Source organism: Oncorhynchus kisutch, linkage group LG24, assembly GCF_002021735.2.
Source record: "Oncorhynchus kisutch isolate 150728-3 linkage group LG24, Okis_V2, whole genome shotgun sequence".
In the NCBI taxonomy this organism is placed as follows: Eukaryota; Metazoa; Chordata; class Actinopteri; order Salmoniformes; family Salmonidae; genus Oncorhynchus; species Oncorhynchus kisutch.
The window spans coordinates 14,301,110-14,326,941 of NC_034197.2; the positions used below are offsets into that span (position 1 = coordinate 14,301,110).

Here is a 25,832-nt window from a genome sequence, read left to right on the forward strand (position 1 = left end):
TTGCTACGGTGGCTCAAGAGAGACAAACGGTAATACTGCCGCTTTTCTCTCATTTTTGAAGCGATGGTCTTTAGGAAGGATGTGAGCACAGACGTTCACTTCACCTAGCAGAGTTCTGCTAGGAGCAAACCGAACCAGAGGATGCCTTAAGACACCTACAATTCTGAAGATGGTATACTAATGCAGGGGTTCAGAAACTTTTTCCCAATCTGGGCCCCCTTTCCAGCATTGGAGAACATCGCACACCCCCCCCCACTCCACATCTTAAACAACCTTACTTCCTCCAGTATGGCAAATTAAATTACAATTCTTACAAACCAAATCCAAGATTCTGGAGTGTAGAGCCAAATGTACAACTTTAAGCTTCATTGTCCATATAAATTGTGAGGAGAGCAGTTATTTATAAAATGAGAGGTGATAGGCGAGCTTATCACAATTTTTTTGCTTACAGTTAACTTGACCTACGGATCTGTAAAATACAGTCACATTGAAATGGACTATGCAGATTAAGACAAAGGACACTAATGTATTGCAAACAATCGTTTAATAGTAAAGGAAAAGTGTGCCTTTCTGTGTATTGGGGGATGGGGTGCTTCTATTGGAATGTATGGGGAGGGCCGTGTATACAAGAGGCGCTTGTATTGGAATGGGTGTGGAGGGCAGATGTCTTTGGTCCATACTGGGTGGTAGTGGTAGGGATGGGGGGGGGGGGGTAGTGAATGAATTTGAGGGAGACAAGAGAAGGCACTTAAGTTTACAGTTGTCATAGGTAAACCATATGCTCAATATGTATATAACATACAAAATGCACCATGTGAGCACAACTAAATTATAGCTACATATATACAGTAAAGATTTAGGAAAGAAAAAAAATGTCAAAGAAACAATGTTACTCAACCTAGAATAGATTATCCCATTGTAAAACAATCTTTTTTTTATAAGCAGAGTAAGAAAAAAAGGCAGCAACTCGAACAAGACAACATGATCTCTTTGGCGATAACCTATCCAGATAGTTTGGAATGCTGTGAATGTGACTTAACATACATTTGGTAAAAGAGCGATTGAGACCGGCATCATTCATTCCCTATGCAGAATCAGTTCAGCTATTAAAATCAAACCTCAACATGCACAGCACCAAAAGGTAACAACTAGCAGTGTTGTGGAGATAGAATGCTTTGTACTGTAATGCATGCATCTCCACTACTGTGCATTATGATTACTGAGACTATATTTACAGTGCAGATCTGAGATGAGGAAAGATTTGCTGAAGGCTGGAAGATCTTGGTGTTGGCTACCAAGCCTTACCTGCTCAAGCACAGTTGCTGATACATGCCAAGTGATCTGCCCTACTGTATACTCTGCACTTCCACAGAATACTTTGTAAACCACTGAACAAACCAGAACCACAATCTTTACATTGATGTGCAATATAACAAAACCCCAAATTAAGTTATTTTTCTCATGACCAAACTACACTCCTATAAGAAGACTTAAGTACCTGGGGGGAGGGGGGGGGGGCAGTTAGTCTAAGTTTCTCTCAATTATTCTACTCATCAGTATGACCCTTTGGTACACAGAGGAAACAGTTAGTTTGTATGATCTTATACACATGCCTTGCAGCTTGACATGAGACGACTCTGCTTTCGCTAAATGGTAAGCCATACCAAGCCCCATTTCAAAAGAGCATTCAGACCTCTGTAAAGCAAAGTCCCAAAAGCAACATTATGCTACCAAGCAGTGTACAAGGGGCAACAATGAGGTATTCTCCAAATTTTTGTTCAGTTATTGTAGACATTAAAAATAATATTAAATCCTGGCATTACCATTTCAATTTGTCCCAACTCAGCAGCCATAAAACATGTTCACAATAAGACCGAAACAGCATAGACAAATTTCATCCAATTTTTTTTCTTCTCTAGGATATAATTAAGAGGAAAGTGAACGTATCAAAAAAGGACAACGTTCCTACAGCTCACATTTCAGTAATGTAAAAGATCAGAAGAGTGTGCGCTTAACAGTGTTCGTGATGCGAGCATCTTTGCATTTCTAGAAAGGCAAAGGAAGTTGCAATGTGATACGAGCATGTCAAGTGTATGCGGTTTATGGTCCTGTCTGACACACACTAAACATAAGGAAAGAATGAGAAGACCAAATAACAGCAGAATAGATGTACTAACAAAAGGAAGTCCTAATTCAGACCATATGTGAAGGGGAGTGTAGGTTCCTTTCTCATACCTGAGATTTGAGAAGGAGTCCCACATAATAAAGGATGTATGAAAAAAAATGGGGGGAAAAGGAGCCCTCTCCTTGGATTATACAATAACAATAGGGAGGACAGAAAAACTATCCACTAAAAAAATTCTGAATTTACATGTGAGGGAAGGAATAAACTGCTATCAGGCAACAACCGACGTGATTACCGCTCTGGTTCACCTGCTAGTTCTGATTAACAACATATTCATCATACATTTCAATGAGTACATATTATTTACAGGAGCAACCAATAAGATACAATTATGTAGTGTTGAGTCAATGCCATTGATGACAATCTCCCATACATACTTGTGAAACCATTGTAAGGGTGTCATGAATCGTCTAAAATAAGGAACTGAAATGGTTTGATAGACTGTAAAAAACTTGCAACCTAAAGCAAAATAAAATTAATTTGATGCTCGAGAACAAAAACAGATCAAATAAAAATGCTACAAAATGCATATAAACGCATCACCAGATAACACTGGCCTCAAATAGCAAATATTAAATCACAGACTCACATAAGGGGACCTGGGTAGCTGCTATATCAACAGGCATGAGAAAATAGGTCTTAATAGCTAATTCTAAAGTATGGAGAAAGTGGCAGAACATGGGTAGCTAATTTTCAAGTTAGGAGGATGAATGGTTGCCTATGGGTGGCACTACAGCTCAATTGACAAAAATATGTAAACTTGTATTCTATTCTTCATTGAGAGGAGTTAGTGGGGTGGAAGGGGCAGGGTATTGAGGGTGGAATGCCAGGGTTAGTAGGGGGTTTGACAAATGGGCCAGGTAATTCCGGTGTCAGGGGCAGTGTGTCCGCGGAGGCCTTTGGGGCAGACCGTTATGAGAAGGGTGGTCTTGACGGTAAGAAGAGGATGGAGCGGAGTTGGAAGGGGCTCTTGTGGAGTTGGAGGATTGTGTGGCAGTAGGATGGCTGGGGCCATCGCCTTGGCCCTGGTAGCCCTGAGAACGGTAGCCTCCACGATTGGGGTTCCTGTCACGATAGGAGCCGCCATTATACCGCTGCCCACCGGAGTGGTACCCTGGACCCGCTGTGTAACGCCTGTTGCCTAGGAAAGTCTGAAAGTTCAAGTTTAAAATCAAAGTTAAATCAAATAAAACAATCATATGTTGATAATTATTACTCCTAAGGAGACAACATTAATGAGAACTTAGTTGCATGTTTATGGTTGCTTTGTGAGCTAACCGTTTTGTTTGGCTGGGTAGGGCGTCCTTCATAGCTGGAGGGAGGTGGAGTTTCTACGGACCCTGGGCCTGTGATGGAGGAGGTGGTGGAGCTACAGCGGGAGCGGCTGGAGTAACCCGTCTGAGGGTGGTACACTGAAAGGGGAGGGTGACACAAGGGCAGGCGTTACCATAGAGATACAAACTCAGAAAAAGAAACATCCCTTTTTCAGGACCCTATCTTTCAAAGATGGGGCGGCAGGGTAGCCTAGTGGTTAGAGCGTTGGACTAGTAACAGGAAGGTTGCAAGTTCAAACCCCCGAGCTGACAAGGTACAAATCTGTCGTTCTGCCCCTGAACAGGCTGCCCCTTCATTGAAAATAAGAATTTTTTCTTAACCGACTTGCCTAGTTAAATAAAAGGTAAAACAGAATAAGATAATTTGTAAAAATCCAAATAACTTCACATATCTTCATTGTAAAGGGTTTAAACACTGTATCCCATGCTTGTTCAATGAACCATAAACAATTAATGAACATGCACCTGTGGAACGGTCATTAAGACACTAACAGCTTACAGACGGTAGGCAATAAAGGTCAGTTATGAAAACATAGGACACTAAAGGGGCCTTTCTACAGACTCTAAAAAACACCAAAAGAAAGATGCCCATGGTCCCTGCTCATCTGTGTGAATGTGCCTTAGGCATGCTGCAAGGAGGCATGAGTACTGCAGATGTGGTCAGGGCAATACATTGCAATGTCCATACTGTGAGACACCTAAGACAGCGCTACAGGGAGACAGGACAAACAGCTGATCGTCCTCGCAGGGGCAGACAACGTGTAACAACACCTGCACAGGATTGGTACATCCGAGTGTCACACCTGCGGTACAGGTACAGGATGCGAAGAACAACTGCCCGAGATACACCAGGAATGCACAATCTCTCAATCAGTGTTCCGACTGTCCGCAATAGGCTGAGAGAGGCTGGAATGAGTGCCTGTTGTAAGGCAGGTCCTCACCGGCAATGTCACCTACGGGTACAAACCCACCGTTGCTGGACCAGACAGGACTGGCAAAAAGTGCTCTTCACTGACGAGTCGCGGATTTGTCTCACCAGAGGTGATGGTCAGATTCGCATTTATCGTCAAATGTGCATTAGACCAAGGCCTGTACTCTGAAGCGGGATCGATTTGGTGGAGGGTCCGTCATGGTCTAGGGCGGTGTGTCACAGCATCATCGGACTGAGCTTCTTGTCATTGCAGGCAATCTCAAGGCTATGCGTTACAGGGAAGACATCCTCCTCCCTCATATGGTACCCTTCCTGCAGGCTCATCCCGACATGACAACGCCACCAGCCATATTGCTTATTCTGTGCCTGATTTCCTGCAAGACAGGAATGTCAGTGTTCTGTCATGGCCAGCGAAGAGCCCGGATTGCAATCCCATTGAGCACGTCTGGGACCTGTTGGATCGGAGGGTGAGGGCTAGGGCCATTCCCCACAGAAATGTCCGGGAACTTGCAGGTGCCTTGGTGGAAGAGTGGGGTAACATCTCACAACAAGAACTGGCAAATCTGGTGCAGTCCATGAGGAGATGCAATGCAGTACTTAATGCAGCTGGTGGCCACACCAGAAACTGTTACTTTTGATTTTGACCCCCCTTTGTTCAGGGACACATTATTCCATTTCTGTTAGTCACATGTCTGTGGAACTTGTTCGGTTTATGTCTCAGTTGTTGAATCTTGTTTTGTTCATACAAATTTTTACACATGTTAAGTTTGCAGAAAATAAATGCAGTGGACAGTGAGGACATTTCTTTTTTTGCTGAGTTTATTATACAAATACTGTACGTGTTCTATTTAATTCTGTGTGGTGTTACTATCAAGGATATGGATATACTGCCCTCCAAATAGCAATGCAATACTGTACTACCACAATGAGTTTCTGTGAGAGAAAAGACATCAACTAGAGAAGAACAAAGGGCTGTACCTGATCCAAATCCTGTGATGCTTGTCTTCAGTGGTTCTAGCTCGAAAGTGAACTTCACAGCTTTTCCCAGGTCTTCATCAAATTTACGCTCACTCACAAAGTGCTGCAAAAAAAATGAGAAAACATATCATCGCTGACCAGGGGTTATGGACTTGTCTTAGGTCAGATCACGGCTCAATTCCCATACAACACCGTTCCTGAGCCGGTTGCACAATTGTCTTGACTATATAGTGTGTTATTATGGTAGTCAACTTACCTTTATGTCAGCACGCAGCTCACTCAGCTGGTCCTCAGACATGGATGCCGATTGGTCAGTCAGCCTGCGGAGCTCCTCTGCTCTCTTTTGACGGCCATCCAAAATGGCCACTGAAACAGATACATTATTAGTTGACCACGTCACCCCATATTCAGAGGCCTTCAGTTGTACAGAGAGAAATCCACACACAGGCAATACCATACTGAAACTTGGGACTAGGCATGTCCTCAATATTATAAGGTAAAGGGTAGGCCTATTAGTTGACTAGTTTCTACAAAATAGATCAGATACAACCCTGCATCCATAAATAACTCCACAGGCTTTTCCTGGTGCTGACCATTATCAGGACAGAGGGGGGGAAATAAACACATGCAAAACATGAGGAAGAGCACTTTGTCATTTGAATCTCCTTGGCAACTGATACACAGAAAATACTTTTTTCATGAGGGGGGAGGGAAGAAAGCAAGTCTCATCCATTAACAGTAACACATCTAAACGAGTGGAGATTAGGGCTGAAACTGGTACATTTCAAGGAATGTTGGGTTTTTGTAATGTCAAAGAACTGCTCTATTGTTCCCTCTTCTTCCCTCAATTCCCCACACACCTCGACACAAAGACAGCATTTAGTCTGCCATGACACCTGACACTATTCACTTTTTCCAGACTCAGAACACACAACACTGTGCATTGGGAAGAAGGAAAGAATGAGGGCAGAATGGCCCACTTGGGGAAATATGCAGTCTTGCTCTGTCATGTTTCACTACATAGAAGATTCTGGTATGTCTAACGTCTAAAATAACCCTGAGGAAATGCATTTAAGACAGTTAGTGTATTTGGAATACCTTAACTGTAGAGCTGATCCCATTTAGTATTTTGTTTGGTCGATAGGTTGCTGGTGGACAGATTTCTTTAGTCAAGCAGTCACAACTTAGTTTATGGTTCACAAGACACCTGTCTGATTAGAACATATTTCAGTGGACTAATCCATTGCGGAGGCCACAGGGATGGCACAGTCCATCACCAAGACGTGTTACTGAAATTGTATATGTTTAAAGTACTTTTTTTTTTTTAATTTTAAAGTGCAACATTAACAAATCAAATTTTAGAACAAACGTGCTTTCTCCCGCTTTGGATACGGTCGCTGACCGCGGTTCTGAAACAATCTTCAGTGTGCCGTAGAATTGGTGCATTTCCCTATGTTGATATGTGCATATTAGCAAAGTTAACCAACATATTGGTATTGAGAACAATGTGCAGAGGCAGCAGCAGAGATGAGTAAACAGCCAATGCTTTAGCCTAATTGTCTAAGAAAATTGAGAGGAGAAACCTCAATTTAATTAGGTCTATAATCAATAGCCTAACTGTTAAAATGTACCTGGCTTTATAAATGATCCATATACATCTACAGAAATAAGACAGATCCGGTTTCTGTTGCCTGTTTGAGTGTTTAATAGCCTACTGATTCCGTGAGCGCCATGCCTCCTGTAACAGCTAAACGTCAGATAAAGCAATTTCACAGATTTGACTGTAATAAAGGTTTTACACAAATGTTTATTGTAAGTAATACCAGTCTTTTCGCATTTAATGTGTCGTTTACACCTTTCCAAAAAGGCAGAAAAATTATATTGTAATCTAACAGCATCGGTTTGTCAGATATGCACACTCCTAAATCCTCTTAATCTCTTTGTTATTACAATTATTATGATCATCATAATAAGTAATGTCGTTATCATTAGTAAGCTTAGTATAGTATCCTTGTATAACCACCATCGAGTTGTAGGCAAAAGAGCGCATCCTGTTAAGTCTTAATACCTTAACTTACTTAGGCCTACATTTCAATTTATAGGCTACTGTATCAATCAATCCTTCATTCATTCATGCCATGAAAAAGCATGAGACATTTATGCTTTGAAATGCAATCAAGCATTTTAGTTTTAAAATGAATAATTAGCCTAAACCGCAATTCAAGGCATGCAACCGTTTAGTCTACTGTAATAAAGGCTTTACATATATCTTATGTTTGTTAGAACACACTGTTAGACTTATTTAGTGTTGTTTACACTGTTCCAAAGGGTCAGGAAAAATGTTTCATATTGTAATTTAAAAGCAACTGTTTGGCACACAATGCTCACCAACGCTTGGTCCTACACCCCCCTTTTTCTTTATCTCCCTCTTGATCCTCAGAAGTTTCCACAACTAAGTCAAATGTCTTCCATAGACCTGACTTCCCCTTTCCCTCCTGAGCAACCAGTAAACATTCTCCCTTTTCGAGTTTCAATTTCACTTTCTCCGCTTTGATTTTGCTCTCGACATTGTCGAAGTTTGTTATAACCAATTTAGCGATGTGATTATGATAGGCTATAGGTCAGGCCCCATTGGTCATACGCATGCGATGCTTACATGATGCACATAAAGAGAGCTATGGGAGAATAGGGAATGTTTTTCATAAACAACTTATGAATTTCAGTAACAGAACTTTCCAGTCAGAAAAAAATTAACTAAATGGCTGTAATGATGTGGCAGCTTCAGCACGAACAGCACAATAAACACTTGCTGTGGTGCCTTTTCGCTGCAGTAGGGAGGAGAGCGAGACAATGCCCACCACTCACACAGGCACTCGCTGCCATTACATTTTTAACAGTGACGGAGTCATTTGTGGGTCTTAATTATTTAATCAAACAGTGTGCTTAAAGCATCAGACAAGCTCAGTGCATATGTATTCAAACACATAGGGTGTGTGTGTCTATATATGGAAAAATAAGTTTAAACATTTTGACCAATTGAGAGCAGGACGACTCTGGGACAAAGGCTTTCAGGGAAAAAATGTAAACATAGTAAGAATAGAATTAAAGTATAATATACATTGAAGTCCAAATGCTAATTAAAAAGGTGTTGTACTCACTGGCTTCTGCTTTGACTTTGTCCATCTCTGTCAACAGAGTAACCTCTCTGTCCATCAGGCTGAGAGAGCGGGGTAGGGGAAAAGATATGAAATTACATTCTTTACTAAGATAAAGGGATCGTGATTCCTTAGATTTCTAAGATAGTCTCTGTACTTTGATTTTGGCTACACTCACCATTTCTATACTACAATAACACTGGTTAGACTACAGCAATAGACTACATGCGACACTGAAATAGATATTGGTGGTGGTTGTTGTAGAGCAGAGTTGAGAGCAATGCACTTGGAGCTTCAGCCTGCCTGGTGACATCAGGTGATAAATTAGTGGATAGGCCAATAAAAATAATTTCAAACATCTCTTCCATTAACAGCTAGTATAAAGTACTCCCCTCCCTCCCAGACAGTCCTAGCAAAATTATTGCTTATGAAATTGCTCTTGGCTAAGAAGCTATTTGTTTCTCTTTTACCATTTTAATTGAAAACAAATCACAGTAAAGTACTTAGTTGTCACCCAAAAATGATTTGCTATTAGGTTAAGGCTGCATTGGACCTTAAAATCAAGGCTCCCAAATTGCTTAACATAAGGGAATTTGTGCTGTTATATCCCACCATAAGTTCATATTCCAAATATAAACTACAACTTTACAAACTAATGTAGTGGAGGTAATGATGGTAGATGTACCTACCAGCTCTGGAGCTCAGCAAATGTTTGCTTCATGGTCTTGATAGAGGAGTCCATCTCATCCTTGACCACCACTCTGTAGCGAGTTAGCGACACTGTGCATCTCTGCAGGTCCTTCACAGAGCGGTCAATGTTGGGCGCTGAGAGTCAAAGAACAGGGTTAGACTAGACATCACATATTGTCTTAGAAAAACAAAATCATTACCATTTTTGTTTTAAAGAAATTTGTCACTAACCAATCTTCTTGGCTCCAGAGGATCCCTGTTGGTTCTCGTCAGTGGTGAGCACAGAGGAAGTGGATGGCTGGGAGTTAGTTCTGGAACGGAACTTGTTGCCACGGGGAGGCTGGTGATTCCTTCCTCCTTGAGCATGGTGAGGGGTGGGGCTTGGGCCACTACAAAGAGAGTCTGCTTCCGCACCTGTTAAGAGAAAGATGTTTTCTGATCTGTAGGGGTTGGTTTCAACTACATGGAGGATTATCAAAAGTCTTATATTGTCGCAACAATTCAAAGGCCGTCTGATGGATAAAATAAAGCGACTGAAAACACTCCATTACAATACCTGTAATGTCCGACGTGGCAGGTTCAGAATCCAACTCGGCTGCGTCCAAGGAAGCAGAATCCAACTGCTCACTCAGAGAGTCTAGTGAGTCTCCGTCCAACACGGAGCCATTGGCATGGAACCCATTCACAGCTTCCTTACTCTCAGTCTCAGAGGGCTGCATGGTCTCGGCTAGAGCAGGCTCCTCTGCCAGAGGCTCTGGCTCTGGCTGGGGCTTGGGCTTCTTTTTCTTCTTGGGCTGTATGTTGAATAATCAAAGTTGGATTTTAACCACTAGAATATAAACTTAAACAGCTTTTGATGTTCATCCATAATTCATATATAGCAATGGTTGAGCAGGTTGTAGGTCCTCATGACAGATGCCATATTTTCAGGTAGAGCTTCTGACATCAAATGAAAATAGGTGAACAAAATAATAAAACAAACATTTAGAGTTTAAAGTTAATTGCTTTTCAAAATCTGGATGAGCTGTCACTGGAAGAATATCTTTGGAACTTGTTTTAAAAAGTGCCGTCTCAATCAAGTGAGGGATAGGCCGTACTTAAAAACGTCATGACACTAAATTTCATTCATACTCATGTTGCCCTTGCATATAGAATGCAATACCCTGCAGTATAGGACAACAAACAAGTTTACCTTCTTTTTACCAGTTACATTCCACTCCTTCAAGATTTCCACAGCACTACCTGAGAGGAAAACATCAGGTAATAAGAGGGTGACAAAGTTGTACTTAATGTACGCAGTTTGAACCAGTGTATTCTTAAATTAGAAATCAAAAAGGTATTTTCCATTCACTTTCCATTCATTAGTGTGTGTTCTATATCACAACAAGAATTATCACTATGGCATTTCCATACCTTCTAGGAAAGCCTGGACGGCCTTATCGACGCAGTTCTCAAAGTGCTGCAAGACCAGAACTATCTCATTGTTGCTTTTGTTGGGAACAACGGCCCTGACAGCACTGATCTGTGAAGAGAACAAATAAGAGAACGATCTGACAAATTAAGGTTTAGCATAGTGATACATATCCTAAGGCCATGGGCATTCTCACCCAATAAAACCTACTAGCTAAAGAGGAATAGCACTTCATGTATTCAAATCAATTGGAATGTTATGCCTAGCGAGAAATAATTAGCCGTTTTTACCTTCTCCTTCATTCTCTCAAAAGTCCCTCCCTGGGACATTACCATTTTCAAGTTTGTGTCAAACACCATACCAGAGGTATCTGTGCAAAAAAGGGAGAAAGAGTTGATTTGTAATTTCTCATTGTTTTCTGCTAGACCCAGGTCTATTTGCAAAACAATTGTAAGTACATAGGCACATCATTTGCTAAACAAAACTCTCCCCATACCTAGTCATTCAAAGTTAGGCCTATTTGTGTTGAAAGTAAACCATGGCAGAGAACACAGGGATTATCATAAATCATGTGGAACAGACAGAATAGGTGATTTACATGAAAAACCTATTAGGACCCAGATATTTCCTTTATGGGCAAATGTGACAAGATGCTTGATGACCTCTCGTAAAATATGTACACATTTAACAACTGTTTCAAGTTGCTTGAGGCCTAAAGATTTTACAACACTTTTAATGGATTTATATATGCTAGGACCAAAAAGAACTGGCCCTGGAGCCATAAGATTAAACTCAAGAAATATTGGCATCTGGACTGGCCGTAAAGGACCCGAGATCTGCATTGAATTTGAACCGGTTATAACTGATGTAGAGTTGTAGAAACAGAATGAGTCAGCAAAGCAGGGGGTTTATGCATCAGATGGATAAGAATTACAGCCCCAAACAAAGTAAGCTCAATGAGATGAGAAACAGCTGGGTTGCTGTGACCCAAATACATGTGGCATGACCAAAGAATGCCAGAGGACAGTTTAACAATGGCAAACTCAACAGAAAATGTTGTGCTCTGCAAGTCAGACAGTCCTAATGGAGAGCTTCATTTCAGAAATAGCTTAATTTTATTCCGGAGAAAAGCTGGGACCCTTCTAAAGGTATCCCATCCAAAGTGGACTGCACGGACATGAGTTCATATTGCTGTCAATCTCTCTCAGCTATCCCCAGCTTTTGTGTTTGAAAGGATCCATTCTGGTAGACACTTGATGAAGTTGCATGTCAAGTGCTGCTCATTCCACCAGCTATGTTTTGAGAATCAACTCTACACATTTACAAGCATTCACACACTAGTTATTGCATTATCAATACTAGTTCATCTGCTTTTAAAAGACAAATGGTAGCACACATACCCTTCTGGCTGTTTTTCTTCGCCATGTTGAAACACCACTAGTCTAAAAAGGTACAGTAAGTAAGTAAGTCCCAACTGATCCCAGTGTATAGCGTCCAAGTTTTTAGCTCAAGTCAAAAACAAATCAATAAAATAATGCACTTTTCCAGATATTCAGTTTGAACTTGTTTCCTATGTGAAGACTTCAGCTCTTCATTTGTAGAAATGTTCCTCCTTGATTTTTCCCTCTCAGACAGGAAGCCAACAAAAGCTCACAAATCTGGCAGTAGGAGGGGTTGGAGTAGGCAGGGTCAGATCAGGCCTCCACCACTTAGGCTTGGATTCAACTTTTCTTCTCAGTTCTCCACAAAGTTGATCCAACTCTGAAAAAAGGAGACAGGGAAATAAGGTTACTGTCTAGGGTGGATGTAATAAGCACACAGGATTAAAAACAGTTTCATGAGACGATCCAATGGAACAAACTAGTAGTTAGTAATGAATGTTGACCCATCAAATGCACAAAAAGGAAAATCATAACATTTAGCATATTCAGGCAGAAGAACTATAACATTGGTGCCGGAATTACACTTTGAGTCAGATTTTATACTTAAAAATGCCCCCCCCCCCAAAAAAAGTATGCCAGAAAATTAATGACAACTCTATGCACAAGGACTACTATGTTTAATGGAAGAAGTGTGCAGATGCTAAATTTGGTTACAGAATTATGGTCAAATCTCCCTCATTTATGCAACCAAAAACATACATATGACAGGACCCCTTGAGTTTAAAAATATATATATTTTACTCGTTGAACTACAGTAGGTGAAGTGAATTTACATCATGGGTTCCTGATCTGCACTATACAGAAATGTATAGGCTTATTATGGAACTGAATGTCACCCTCTTCAAGGTGAAGCATCCTGAACAGGTACAAAGGCAGAAATATGCAGTAGCTCTCTTTAGTATATTTGGGTATTCTACACACTGGCTATTATTGTAATGAGCTCCGCCCCCAAACAAGACCAAGAACAGAACAAATATGTACCAATCATAGATGTCTATGCTTCACAAGTTTGGACATCACAGAGTACTGTACAGTAGAGTTCAGTAGATATGTTCAGTATAGTACAATACTGGGGTTGGGAATTGCCATTGACTTCACAATACTTTGGTGCCGATACAATATGTATTGAGATTCGAGATGTATTGAGAGGGACAACAGAAGCCATGAGAAAAGTTTTGATCAGTCATGGAAATAAGTGATAAAAACAATATTGGGCTCCAACTCAAATAAGGAAAAATACTAGAGTTTTTGTGGAGCACCTGCAGGTATTGAAAATTAAGTGCAAAAATAAAGCCATATTGTCAAAATTATATATCAAAAAGAATATCCTGATATGTAACCGTATTGACCACCCCCAATCACTACATTATGCTGTACTATAGTGTGCCCTACTGTACAGGATTTTCCAAAGTTGTGAAATGTCTGATTGGTTTAGATTTGGTCTGGCCAGGGCAGACTGACCAAATTTAAACTACTTTTCAACGTTCATGGACATCTGGTGTTGGTCGGTGCTCAGTGGATGAGGATGCTCGTTTCAGTAAATGGAAAGAGGGTATGCGGTATGTGACAGTAGGTGTAAGTAAGAGCCGGCAGAGGTGGCATTAACTGGAGCCCGAGCGGCAGAGCGAGAGGTTCTCCAAACTGTTCACAGTATTACTTTGACCAAAAATACATACATGAACAGTATACCACTGGAAAGGAGGGCAGAAGCAGGTGACCCAACTGTTGTTTGTGACTACTAGGATTTCCCAGTTTTAAGTGCTTAATAATTCATAAACAAAATGTATCAGTAAAAACACTAACTAATTGGTACACTAACTAATTCCCCCACGAGGGAAATTTAAAAATATTTTAAAGATGTGGGTTTTTGGTAACATAATTACAGACCAGGCAATCTTTGCACACTCTTGGCACTCTCTCAACCAGCTTCACCTGGAATGCTTTTCCAGCAGTCTTGAAGGAGTTCCCACATATGTTGAGCACATTTTGTCAGCTTTTTCTTCACTCTGCAGTCTGACTCATCCCAAACCATCTCAATTTGGTTGAGATAGGGGATTATGGAGGCCAGATCATCTGATGCAGCACTCCACTTTCTTTCTTGGTCAAATTGCCCTTACACAGCCTGGAGGTGTGTTGGGTAATGGTCCTGTTGAAAAACAAATGATATTCCCACTAAGCCCAAACAATATGGGATGGCGTATCGCTGCAGAATGCTGTGGTAGCCATGCTGGTTAAGTGGGCCTTGAAATCTAAATAAATCACTGACAGTGTCACCAGCGAAGCACCCCCACACCATAACACCTCCATGCTTTACGGTGGGAAATACACATGCGGAGGGTCTTCCGTTCACCCACACGGCAGTTGGAACCAAAAATCTCACATTTGGACTTCAGACAAAAAGGACACATTTTCACTGGTCTAATGTCCATTGCTTGTGTTTCTTGGCTCAAACAAGTCTCTTCTTATTGGTGTCCTTTAGTACTGGTTTCTTTGCAGCAATTTGACCATGAAGGCCTGATTCACGCAGTCTCCTCTGAACAATTGATGTTGAGCTGTATCTGTTTCTTGAACTCTGAAGCATTTATTTGGGCTGCAATTTCTGAGGCTGGTAACTAATGAACTCATCTTCTGCAGCAGAGTTAACTCTGGGTCTTTAGCCCTGTGGCTGTCCCCGTGAGAGCCAGTTTCATCATATCGCTTGATGGTTTGAGACTTTTTTGGTTACTACATGATTCAATGTGTTATTTCATAGTTTTTATGTCATCACTATTATTCTACAATGTAGAAAATAGTACAAATAAAGAAAAACCATGGAATGAGTAGGTGTTCTAAAACTCTTGACTGGTAGGGTATATGCCTTAATTTCTCAAACAGACTCCTGGCTTTCATCTGATATGCTCCTATAAATGTCACGTTAGTGCTCATGGATCTGTATAGATGGAAATGCCCTGACGTCAAGCCTATAACTAGGCGATTCTAGGGAAAACGTATAGAAATTAATACTACTATGAATGTACATTGTCCAGATTTTTTTTAAAGAGTAAAGTACATATATATATATATATATATATATATATATATATATATCCTTTGTGCATAAGTCATTAAACATTATAAAAAAGAAATCAATAAATTACTGTCTGGCACAACAGTTTGGTTCAAATACATGAAGAAACCATTTAATCATGATTTAGTTGAGACCTAATTCTTTGGGTGAATTAAACCTGACCTAGACAGCCATGACAAACCAGGAGTGGCTTCGGGACAAGCCTCTGAATGTCCTTGAGTGGCCCTGCCAGAGCCCGGACTTGAACCCGATCTAACATCTCTGAAGAAACCTGAAAATAGCTGTGCAGCGACACTCCCCATCCAACCCGACAGAGCTTGAGAGGATCTGCAGAGAGGAATGGCAGAAACTCCCCAAATACAGGTGTGCCAAGCTTGTAGCGTCATATCCAAGAAGGCTCGAGGCTGTAATCACTGCCAAGGGTGCTTCAAAGTACTGAGTAAAGATCTTACTTATGTAAATGTGATAGCCATTTTTTCTAAAAACCTGTTTTGGCTTTGTCATTAGGAAGTAGTGTGCGCAGATGACATTTAAAAAACAATTTAATCATTTTAGAATACGGCTGTAACATAACAAAATGTGGAGAAAGTGAAGGGGTTTGAATACTGACGCCAGCGTGTGCACAACAATGTTTCAAGTCAGTCAAGACATTGATGCATTGTGTTTATCAAGAGGATTGGTGCTTGAATACATTCTGCCCTTGAACAAGGCAGTGTTCCTTTAATCTACACACAGGGAGCCTAGTGGTTAGAGTGTTGGACTAGTAACCGGAAGGTTGCAAGTAGAGGTCGACTGATTATGATTTTTCAACGCCGATACCGATTATTGGAGGACCAAAAAAGCAGATACCGATTAAATTGGACGATTTTTAAAAATTGATTTGTAATAATGCCAATTACAACAATACTGAATGAACACTTAACTTAATACATCAATAAAATCAATTTAGCCTCAAATAAATAATGAAACATGTTCAATTTGGTTTAAATAATGCAAAAACAAAGTGTTGGAGAAGAAAGTAAAAGTGGAATATGTGCCATGTAAAAAAAGCTAACGTTTGAGTTCCTTGCTCAGAACATATGAAAGCTGGTGGTTCCTTTTAACATGAGTCTTCAATATTCCCAGGTAAGAAGTTTTAGGTTGTAGTCATTATAGGACTATTTCCCCTTTACCATTTGTATTTCATTAACCTTTGACTATTTGATGTTCTTATAGGCACTTTAGTATTGCCAGTGTAACAGTATAGCTTCCGTCCCTCTCCTCGCTCCTCCCTGGGCTCGAACCAGGGACACAACAGCCACCCTCGAAGCAGCGTTACCCATGCAGAGCAAGGGAAACAACCACTCCAAGGCTCAGAGCAAGTGAAGTTTGAAACGCTATTAGCGCACGCTAACTAGCTAGCCATTACACTTCGGTTACACTAGCCTCATCTCGGGAGTTGATAGGCTTGAATTCATAAACAGCGCAATGCTTGACGCACAATGAAGCGCTGCTGGCAAAACACACTAAAGTGCTGTTTGAATTCATGTTTACGCTCTTGCTTCTGCCTACCACCGCTCAGTCAGATACTTAGATACTTTTATGCTCAGTCAGATATGCAACGCAGGACACGCTAGATAATATCATCAACCATGTGTAGTTAACTAGTGATTATGATTAATTTATTGTTTTTTATAAGATAAGTTTAATGCAAGCTAGCAACTTACCTTGGCTTACTGCATTCGCGTAACAGGCAGTCTCGTTGTGGAGTGCACAAGGACTAGTAAACTGTAAGGTTGCAAGATTGGGTCCCCTGAGCTGACAAGGTGAAAATCTGTCGTTCTGCCTCTGAACAAGGCAGTTAACCCACCATTCCTAGGGCACCATTGAAAATAAGAATGTGTTCTTAGCCGACTAGCCTAGTTAAATAAAGAGTGCACTGCAGTTACACCTGTATATAAAGGTGTAAAAAATAAATACAAATAAATCGGCACAATCTGTGTCCAAAAATACAGATTTCCAATTGTTATTTAAACTTGAAATCGGCCCTAATTAATCGGCCATTCCGATTAATCGGTCGACCTTTAGTTGCAAGATCGAATCCCCGAGCTGACAAGGCAAAAATCTGTTGTTCTGCCCCTGAACAAGGCAGTGTTCCTAGGCCATCATTGAAAATAAGAATGTGTTCTTAACTGACTTGCCTAGTTAAATAAAGGTTTAAAAAAAAATTTAAACTGTTTTACTGTTTCTCTTTTGCATTGTTTGAAAGGGCCTGTAAGTAAGTATTTCACTGTTAGTCTATACCTGTATACGAAGCATGAGACATAAAATTGTCTTTGATCCTTGAGAACCTTGAACACCACCCTCAGTAAACTGTAGTCATTTATAGGCCAGCTGTTTCCCACTTAGGTTTCTCTTTCTGACCCAGCAATCATGGAAAGGGAAACTTACTGTGCAAACCCACACCCTTTTCATTATCCCTTTACGTCACACTTACAGCATGGCATGCCGTGACGCCAGCATGTGCACAACAATGTTTCAAGTCAGTCAAGACATTGATGCATTGTGTTTATCAAGAGGGATGGTGCTTGATTCCCCAAGTAGGTTACACATAATGTGTTGACTTAGGCAAAACACTGAAGAGGATCATGCAATATAAAATATATAAATTGACCTACATTCTATAAACTGAATTTGAGATTAGCAAATTGGAGGAACCTGAAATAAGAGGTCCGTTTGAAGCGTGAAGCGAATTGACACGGGTCATCATAACTCAAGATGTTGGTAACCCACTGTCTTGTGAGGTGAACAGCACTGATAGTTCAATCAGTCATTATCTTACAGACAATGCATCCTGCAGGGCCTAGATTCAGAAAACTCACGGATAACCTCAGATAAAAAGTGTAGCTGTGTTGATCAAAGTTGTTAGGACTTCAGAGACAGATTATACCACCTGAAAGACTCACCAGGCTGTGTGTTCCATAATGGATAAATACATTGGAAAATTATTTTAATTAGAATCTGGACCACTTTGTAGTTTGTGTAATCAAAGGACATGACACACTGATCCAACCAACCAAACTACTTTGCAGTGCTGCCAACTCACGCATTAGGCATGAGACACATGCATTTAACCCTCTTCACACAAGCCACACCTTTCATTTGTCACGCATTGAAAAAATTACAGCTTTTATTTTCTAATTAATCCTGTGTGTGATAAATATATATATATGTTCAGTGTTATTTAACTTATTTTCAACTATGCCTTCAAATAGTCTTGAAATTGGAGCATAATCGCCTGCAATTCTACATCACGAGCATTGCAACTGCAACATTATCAGTTTCCCACTTGTAATTCCAATATGGAGGCTCGTATGTGGAGAAACTTTCGATAACTCTTATCGCATGTGAACGCGGCATATTGACCCGTAGCACTCAAGTCTGCAGCCATGAAATGCCTCGAAAGGCTGGTCATGGCTCACATCCACACCATTATCCCAGAAACCCTAGACCCACTCCAATTTGCATACCACCCCAACAGATCCACAGATGACGCAATCTATATTGCACTCCACACTGCCCTTTCACACCTGGACAAAAGGAACACCTATGTGAGAATGCTATTCATTGACTACAGCTCAGCATTCAACCCCATAGTGCCCTCAAAGCTCATCACTAAGCTAAGGACTCTGGGACTAAACACCTCCCTCTGGAACTGGATCCTGGACTTCCTGACGAGCGTCAACAGGTGGTAAGGGTAGGTAACAACACATCCGCCATACTGCTCCTCGACACGGGCTCCCCTCAGGGGTGCGTGCTTAGTCCCCTCCTGTACTCCCTGCTCACTCATGACTGTACGGTTAGGCACAACTCAAACACCATCATTAAGTTTGCTGATGACACAATAGCCTGATCACCGACAATGAGACAGCCTATAGGGAGGAGGTCAGAAACCTGACCGTGTGGTCCAAGGACAACAAACTCTCCCTCAACGTGATCAAGACAAAGGAGGTGATTGTGGACTACAGGAAAAGGAGGACCTAGCACGCCCCCCATTCTCATCGACAGGGCTATAGTGGAGCAGGTTGAGAGCTTCAAGTTCCTTGGCGTCCACATCACCAACAAACTAACATGGTCCAAGCACACCAAGACAGTCGTGAAGAGGGAAAAACAAAGCCTATTCCGCCTCAGGAGGCTGAAAAGATTTGTCATTGGTCCTCAGGTTCTCAAAAGGTTTTACAGCTGCACCAACGAGAGCATCCTGACGTGTTGCATCACTGCCTGGTATGGTAAATGCTTGGCCTCCGACCACAACGGCCCAGTACGGCCCAGTACATCACCGGGGCCAATCTTCCTGCCATCCAGGACCTCTATACCAGACGGTGTCAGAGGAAGGCCCTAAAAAATGTCAAAGACTCCAGCCACCCTAGTCATAGACGGTTCTCTCTGCTACCGCACAGCAAGCAGTACCGGAGAGCCAAGCCTAGGTCTAAGAGGCTTCTAAACAGCTTCTACCGCAAGCGGGTATTTATTGTTGCTCTAACTATTTGTTCGTCTTATCTCTTAAATTTTTTTATGTATTTTCTTAAAACTGCATTGTTGGTTAAGGGCTTGTAAGTGAGCATTTCACTGTAAAGTCTACACCTGTTGTATTCTGCGCATGTGACAATTTGATTTGATCATATATCAAATCAAATTTTGTCACATGCCCCGAATACAACAATTGAATTTGCCCAGATCCATAGGCTACATTAAATTGACTCGTTTGGTCATTGGCAATGTAGTCATGGTTCATTAGGCTTTAACAACAAAAAGGCAGTATCCAGAGTGAATTTAGGTAGAGGGACCTGATTTGTCCATTTGGCATTTCTTTACTTTGGCAGTTACCTGTACCTCTAAGCTGGCTTTTCTACAGTCCTATTTTAAAAAGTGATAGTTCATCTAAATGAATTACATATTGGTTTCTTATGGACAAGGAGAGAGTGTAATGCATCCTATGGTTAGCCACCAACCATTAATATTATATGTTAAGACACCTATATGGGGGACTTTGAGCGGTTCTGGACAGGTTCCGACTGACATCTGTCTGCTCTCCCCTTTCACTCTCTTATCGGAGCTGACTTTAAATGTCTGGTTTCACACCCCACAATTCATGAAAAAATGTCATAAAATGAAACAAAACCTCCTTTTTCTTGGTCACAGAAGGAACAAATCCCCGTGCTTAAAGCTGAAGTTTTAACAAGTCTGCATATATTTGAATGGCATGGGTGCTCCGCTCAGTGGACATTGAGGAGAGAATTCTGTCGGCAATTATATGAAATGGTGACAATACAATATTGGCACTAGTATGATCATATTTATTTCACAGTTAGAAGAAATTTAAATTCTATACTAAGTAGTTTATCATTTGACTGACGATCTTGGAATTTCAGGTGTTGGTGATTGGCATGCCATATGTACGAGTCATCGGGTGGGGCCGACGGGGGTGCATTCCATGCGTCATCACATTTGAGTTATGTAAGATATCTGACTATTCCTAATGTGATTGGTACATTGGATAGTCATAATTTAAGCTAATAATATAACTCAATCAGTTTGCAAATTTTTTTTAAATGCAGCATGTGGTGTGGTAGGCCTAGGCTAGAGCAGATATTCCTTTTTCTTTCCTTGCACAGGAAAAATTAGGCCTTTTTTTATCATGCAATTCTTTTACACTTGACTGGAGAGATGAACAGAATCTTATATTTTTTTTCAAGGTGGCACTGACCCAATGCTTAAAAACAGAATACGCATGCTCACCGGGGATATGGCCAATACTCCACTAGTGCTAACAATAATGTTAGCACAATTAAGTTGAGAAATATGATATGTCTTTTAGTTTAGTCTTTTCATTGTCTTCTTTGAAGCAATAGCAATTCCCACAATTGTATTTTGAAATATTGCTATATGCCTGGCTGGGCCTCTCTCTCACTGAAATTCGCAACTTAATCATCTATTTGGTAGCCTATTTGCTGCACCCGTTGCCTTCCAACAGGCTATGCGATTGGCATGGCCGATTAATTAGGACCGATTTCAAGTTTTCATAACAATCGGTAATCTGCATTTTTGGACGCCGATTACATTGCACTCCACGAGGAGACTGCGTGGCAGGCTGACCCACCTGTTACGCAAGTGCAGCAAGGAGCCAAGTTAAGTTGCAAGCTGGCATTAAACTTATCTTATTAAAAAAAACAATCAATCTTGACATAATCACTAGTTAACTACACATGGATGATGATATTACTAGTGTAACTAGCTTGTCCTGCGTTGCAAATAATCAATGTGGTGCCTGTTAATTTATCATCGAATGACAGCCTACTTCGCCAAACGGGTGCAGATTTAACAAGCGCATTCGTGAAAAAAAGCACAGTCGTTGCACCAATGCACCTAACCATAAACATCAATGCCTTTGTTAAAATCAATAAACCGGTATATTTTTTTTAACCTGCATATTTAGTTAAAAGAAATGCATGTTAGCAGGAAATATTAACTAGGGAAATTGTGTAACTTCTCTTGCGTTCTGTGCAAAAAGAGACAGGGTATATGCAGCAGTTCGGGCCACCTGGCTCGTTGCAAACTGTGTGAAGACCATTTCTTCCTAACGAAGACAGTAATTAATTTGCCTGAATTTTACATAATTATGACATAACATGGAAGGTTGTGCAATGTAACAGCAATATTTAGACATATGGATGCCTCCCATTCGATAAAATTCGGAACGGTTCCGTATTTCACTGAAAGAGTAACCTTTTTGATTTCGAAATGATAGTTTCCATATTAATGACCCAAAACTCGTATTTCTGTGTTTATTATATTATAAGTAAGTCTATCATTTGATAGAGCAGTCAGAGGTGGTAGGCAGCAGCAGGCTCGTAAGCATTCATTCAAACAGCACTTTACTGCGTTTGCGAGCAGCTCTTAGCAATGCTTGAAGCACAGCGCTGTTTATGACTTCAAGCCTATCAACTCCCGAGATTAGGCTGGCAATACTTTAGTGCCTATAAGAACATCCAATAGTCAAAGGTTAATGAAATACAAATGGTATAGAGAGAAATAGTCCTATAATAACTACAACCTAAAACTTCTTAACTGGGAATACTGAAGACTCATGTTACAAGGAACCACCAGCTTTCATATGTTCTCATGTTCTGAGGAAGGAACTTAAACGTTAGCTTTTTTTTTTTACATGGCACATATTTCACTTTTACTTTCTTCTCCAACACTTTGTTTTTGCATTATTTAAACCAAATTGAACATGTTTCATTATTTATTTGAGACTAAATAGATTTATTTATGTATTATATTAAGTTAAAATAAGTGTTCATTCAGTATTGTTGTAATTGTCATTACATACACACATACCTATTATTACATATACATGTATATATATATATATATATATATATATATATACATGTATATATATATATATATATATATATATACATATATATACATGTATATATATATATATATATATATATATATATATATATATATATATATATATATATATATATATATATATATATATATATATATATATATATATATATATATATATACAAATCAATTAAACGGCTGATTAATTGGTATGGGCTTTTTTGGCCCTCCAATAGTCAGTATCAGTGTTGAAAAATCATAATCAGTCCACCTCTAGTTGAGACTGGTGTTTTGCGGGTACTATTTAATGAAGCTGCCAGTTGGGGATTAGTGAGGCCTCCGTTTCTCAAACTAGACACTAATGTACTTGTCCTCTTGCTCTGTTGTGCACCGGGGCCTCCCACTCCCCTTTCTATTCTGGTTAGAGAAAGTTTGCGCTGTTCGACACAGCGTTGTGCGAGATCTTCAGTTTCTTGGCAATTTCTCACATGGAATAGCCTTCATTTGTCAGAAAAATAATAGACTGGCAAGTTTCAGAAGAAATGCATTTGTTTCTGGCCATTTTGAACCTGTAATCAAACCCACAAATGCTGATGCTCCAGATACTCAACTAGTCTAAAGGCCAGTTTTATTGCTTCTTTAATCAGAACAGTTTTCAGCTGTGCTAACATAATGGCAAAAGGTTTTTCTAATGATCAATTAGCATTTTAAAATGATAAACTTGGATTAGGCAACACAACATGACATTGGAACACAGGCGTGATGGTTGCTGATAAACAGATCTGCAGTTTCCAGCTACAATAGTCATTTACAACATTAACAATGTCTAAACTGTATTTCTGATCAATTATAAGTTATTTTAGACAGATAATTAGCTTTTATTTCAAAAACAAGGGAACGTCTAAGTGACCCCAAACTTTTGAACGTTGTGCACACACACGTTCGCTGTTGATTTGAATTTAACTTTTGGGATTATGTGTGTATTGTTTTGTATTGCTAGGTATTTTGTATAACTGCATTGTTGGAGCTAGAAACAAGAATTTCGCTGTACCTGCGATAACAATTGCACATTTGTGTACGAGACCAATTAATTTAGGGTGTGTTCATAAACTTAATCTGGAGTGCCGAGTGTGCTCTGGGCGTTCGTAAATTCAGAGCAGTGCCATGTCAGATTGTCTGTTAAATCCAAGCGTTTCAGCCATTGGAGCGTTCAGAGCGCACACTGCTAGCTACGTCGACACAAATGAGAGAACACCTCCCTCAGACCATTTTACTCACCCCAGAACAGGCAGTTTTCATGTTATCCATATAGTTGGTGACTAATTGTGCTGCTGGCAACGATTTAATTACACTTTTTTTGCCGAGGTTTACTGACATATAGCCAGAGCGATTTTGTGTGTAAAGACAATAAACCATTGGATTTTCTTTTTAATCCCTTCTCAAACAATTGCTACATTCACCTGTGTGCTTCCACAGCATGGCAACTAACTTCGCTAGTGAACAAATCTGATATATTAGTAGTCTGTCTCTTGTGGGCAATATAACGTTACCACTCAGTAAAGATAAGGCAACATTATTTGGGTAAACTAGCCCTTTAAAATACTTCGCAACCTAATACGTTCGTCTGTGCGAGCTTCTGAAAAATACCACAAGTAGCTAACGTTAGCTCGCTACCTGCTTCTAGTTATTAATTAAAAAACACATTTCTGGCCAATTAGCTAGGTAGCGCAGTCCCAAACTAGAAATTTTGTGCAATGTGTTGGTGACTGTATCTTAGCAACGCCAGTCCTGGCTAGCCAAACTTGCCCCATTTTATACTTAGCTTGTTGCTAGCTATATACATTGGCCTAAGTGTATTTATTTATTTAACTAACTAACGTTAACTGGCCGGGTACCATCAAAATAATCTATGGAATGTAGAAAACTAGTGCTAGAGACCACCCAACGCGTTAGCAAGCTAACCTAGCTAGTTAACGTTAACTCTTCTCGCTTTGTTAAAATAACGTGCCAAATCCACAATGAACTGTTCGCAAGGAAGGTAACTAGCAAGCTATTGGTGTTATTAACGTTACCTAACTAACGTTAATATTTTCACAGCCCCCTGAGACTGCAGTGTAGTTCATCACTGTATTAATCGTCAACTACGCTAGTTAAATTAATAACCTTAGATAATTAGCCGCTAGTTCAATTGACAATGCTAGCTAACGTTAGCTAGCTAACGCTCGTCTCTCCAGTTTGTGGCACACAGCTAACTGGGTCTAACTTACTAAGATTGCTAGCCATGTAGTTAGCTAGCTATATAAAACTTGTATTTTTGAGTGATTCAGCGCTTACCTGGGTGTCTTTCTCCGCAACGTTACCAGTCGTCTATGGTCTCCAATATTTTTGCCCTCAGGCTTAGTCACAAATCTATCCACGTCGTCACTTCCGAACAGACTGAAATCGGTCATGCACGCCACGCATGCCAAAATAACCTTTGGACAACGCGAATGAGTTCATAGAGGCGTGAATTTATGTAAATTTGAATTATTAACACATACTCTTGATCATTTCAAGGGGTAGTCTTGACTGTATTATAACTTTTATGAGCCATTGATATTCTGAACAGGGATCATGGAGCGCTGTGCAAATTATAGGATTGTAAAAAAGATGACGGCAGAGGGAGAGCTAGTTATGTGGGCTCAATCCTGGCTGCAGTGGCATGTCATGTCTATTTGCACGGTGGGTTCCTAATTACCTTTGACCTGGACCACAAAAGTATAACACTAAAATACATACAGTGTTACAGGATCTTGACATTGATGTGGTGCCTGATATTCTCCAGGCATTGTAAAGATCTGATAATCTGCACAGAGTCTATCTGGAACATACCCAAATACTGGGCACAGTACCATTCAAAAGTTGGACACACCTACTCTTTAAAGGGTTCTTATTTATTTGTACTATTTTCTACATTGTAGAATAATAGTGAAGACATCAAAAATATGAAATAACACATGGAATCATGTAGTAACCAAAAAAGTGTTAAACAAATCAAAATATATTTTCTATTGTAGAAAAAGCGACCCTTTGCCTTGACAGCTTTGCACAATCTTGGCATTCTCTCAACCAGCTTCATGAGGTAGTCACCTGGAATGCATTTCAATTCAAATGTGTGCCTTGTTAAAAGTTAATTTGTGGAATGTCTTTCCTTCCTAATGCATTTTTAAATTTGATTTAAATTTAACTAGGCAAGTCA

General features: G+C 40.2%; 1 protein-coding gene across 2 annotated transcripts; it reads right to left on the bottom strand.

Moving 5' to 3' along the window:
• Positions 1–527: 527 nt before the first annotated feature.
• Positions 528–25,093, bottom strand: LOC109869199 (spermatogenesis-associated serine-rich protein 2). 2 transcript variants are annotated; one of them, XM_020459170.2, is made up of 14 exons: positions 24,929–25,093; positions 12,225–12,445; positions 12,085–12,126; positions 10,975–11,054; positions 10,687–10,795; positions 10,466–10,515; positions 9,830–10,067; positions 9,505–9,687; positions 9,273–9,408; positions 8,587–8,645; positions 5,685–5,794; positions 5,429–5,531; positions 3,464–3,597; positions 528–3,336 (listed from the first exon to the last, which is right to left on the bottom strand). In XM_020459170.2, exons 3-14 carry the CDS (start codon positions 12,107–12,109, stop codon positions 3,058–3,060), a joined length of 1,506 nt encoding a protein of 501 aa, XP_020314759.1. In that variant the 5' UTR covers positions 12,110–12,126; positions 12,225–12,445; positions 24,929–25,093; the 3' UTR covers positions 528–3,057. The 2 variants fall into 2 exon arrangements, with proteins under 2 accessions (XP_020314759.1, XP_020314758.1); XM_020459169.2 differs by having other exon boundaries at positions 12,085–12,445.
• Positions 25,094–25,832: the final 739 nt, after the last annotated feature.

Excerpts from the sequence above, each read along its gene's own strand:
- LOC109869199 (XM_020459170.2), bottom strand. The coding sequence starts at position 12,109 with ATGGCGAAGAAAAACAGCCAGAAGG. Across the intron at positions 9,409-9,504 it reads CTCTGGAGCCAAGAAGATTG|CGCCCAACATTGACCGCTCT; the intron begins GTTAGTGACAAA and ends TTTGACTCTCAG. Across the intron at positions 3,337-3,463 it reads CTACCCAGCCAAACAAAACG|ACTTTCCTAGGCAACAGGCG; the intron begins GTTAGCTCACAA and ends TTGAACTTTCAG.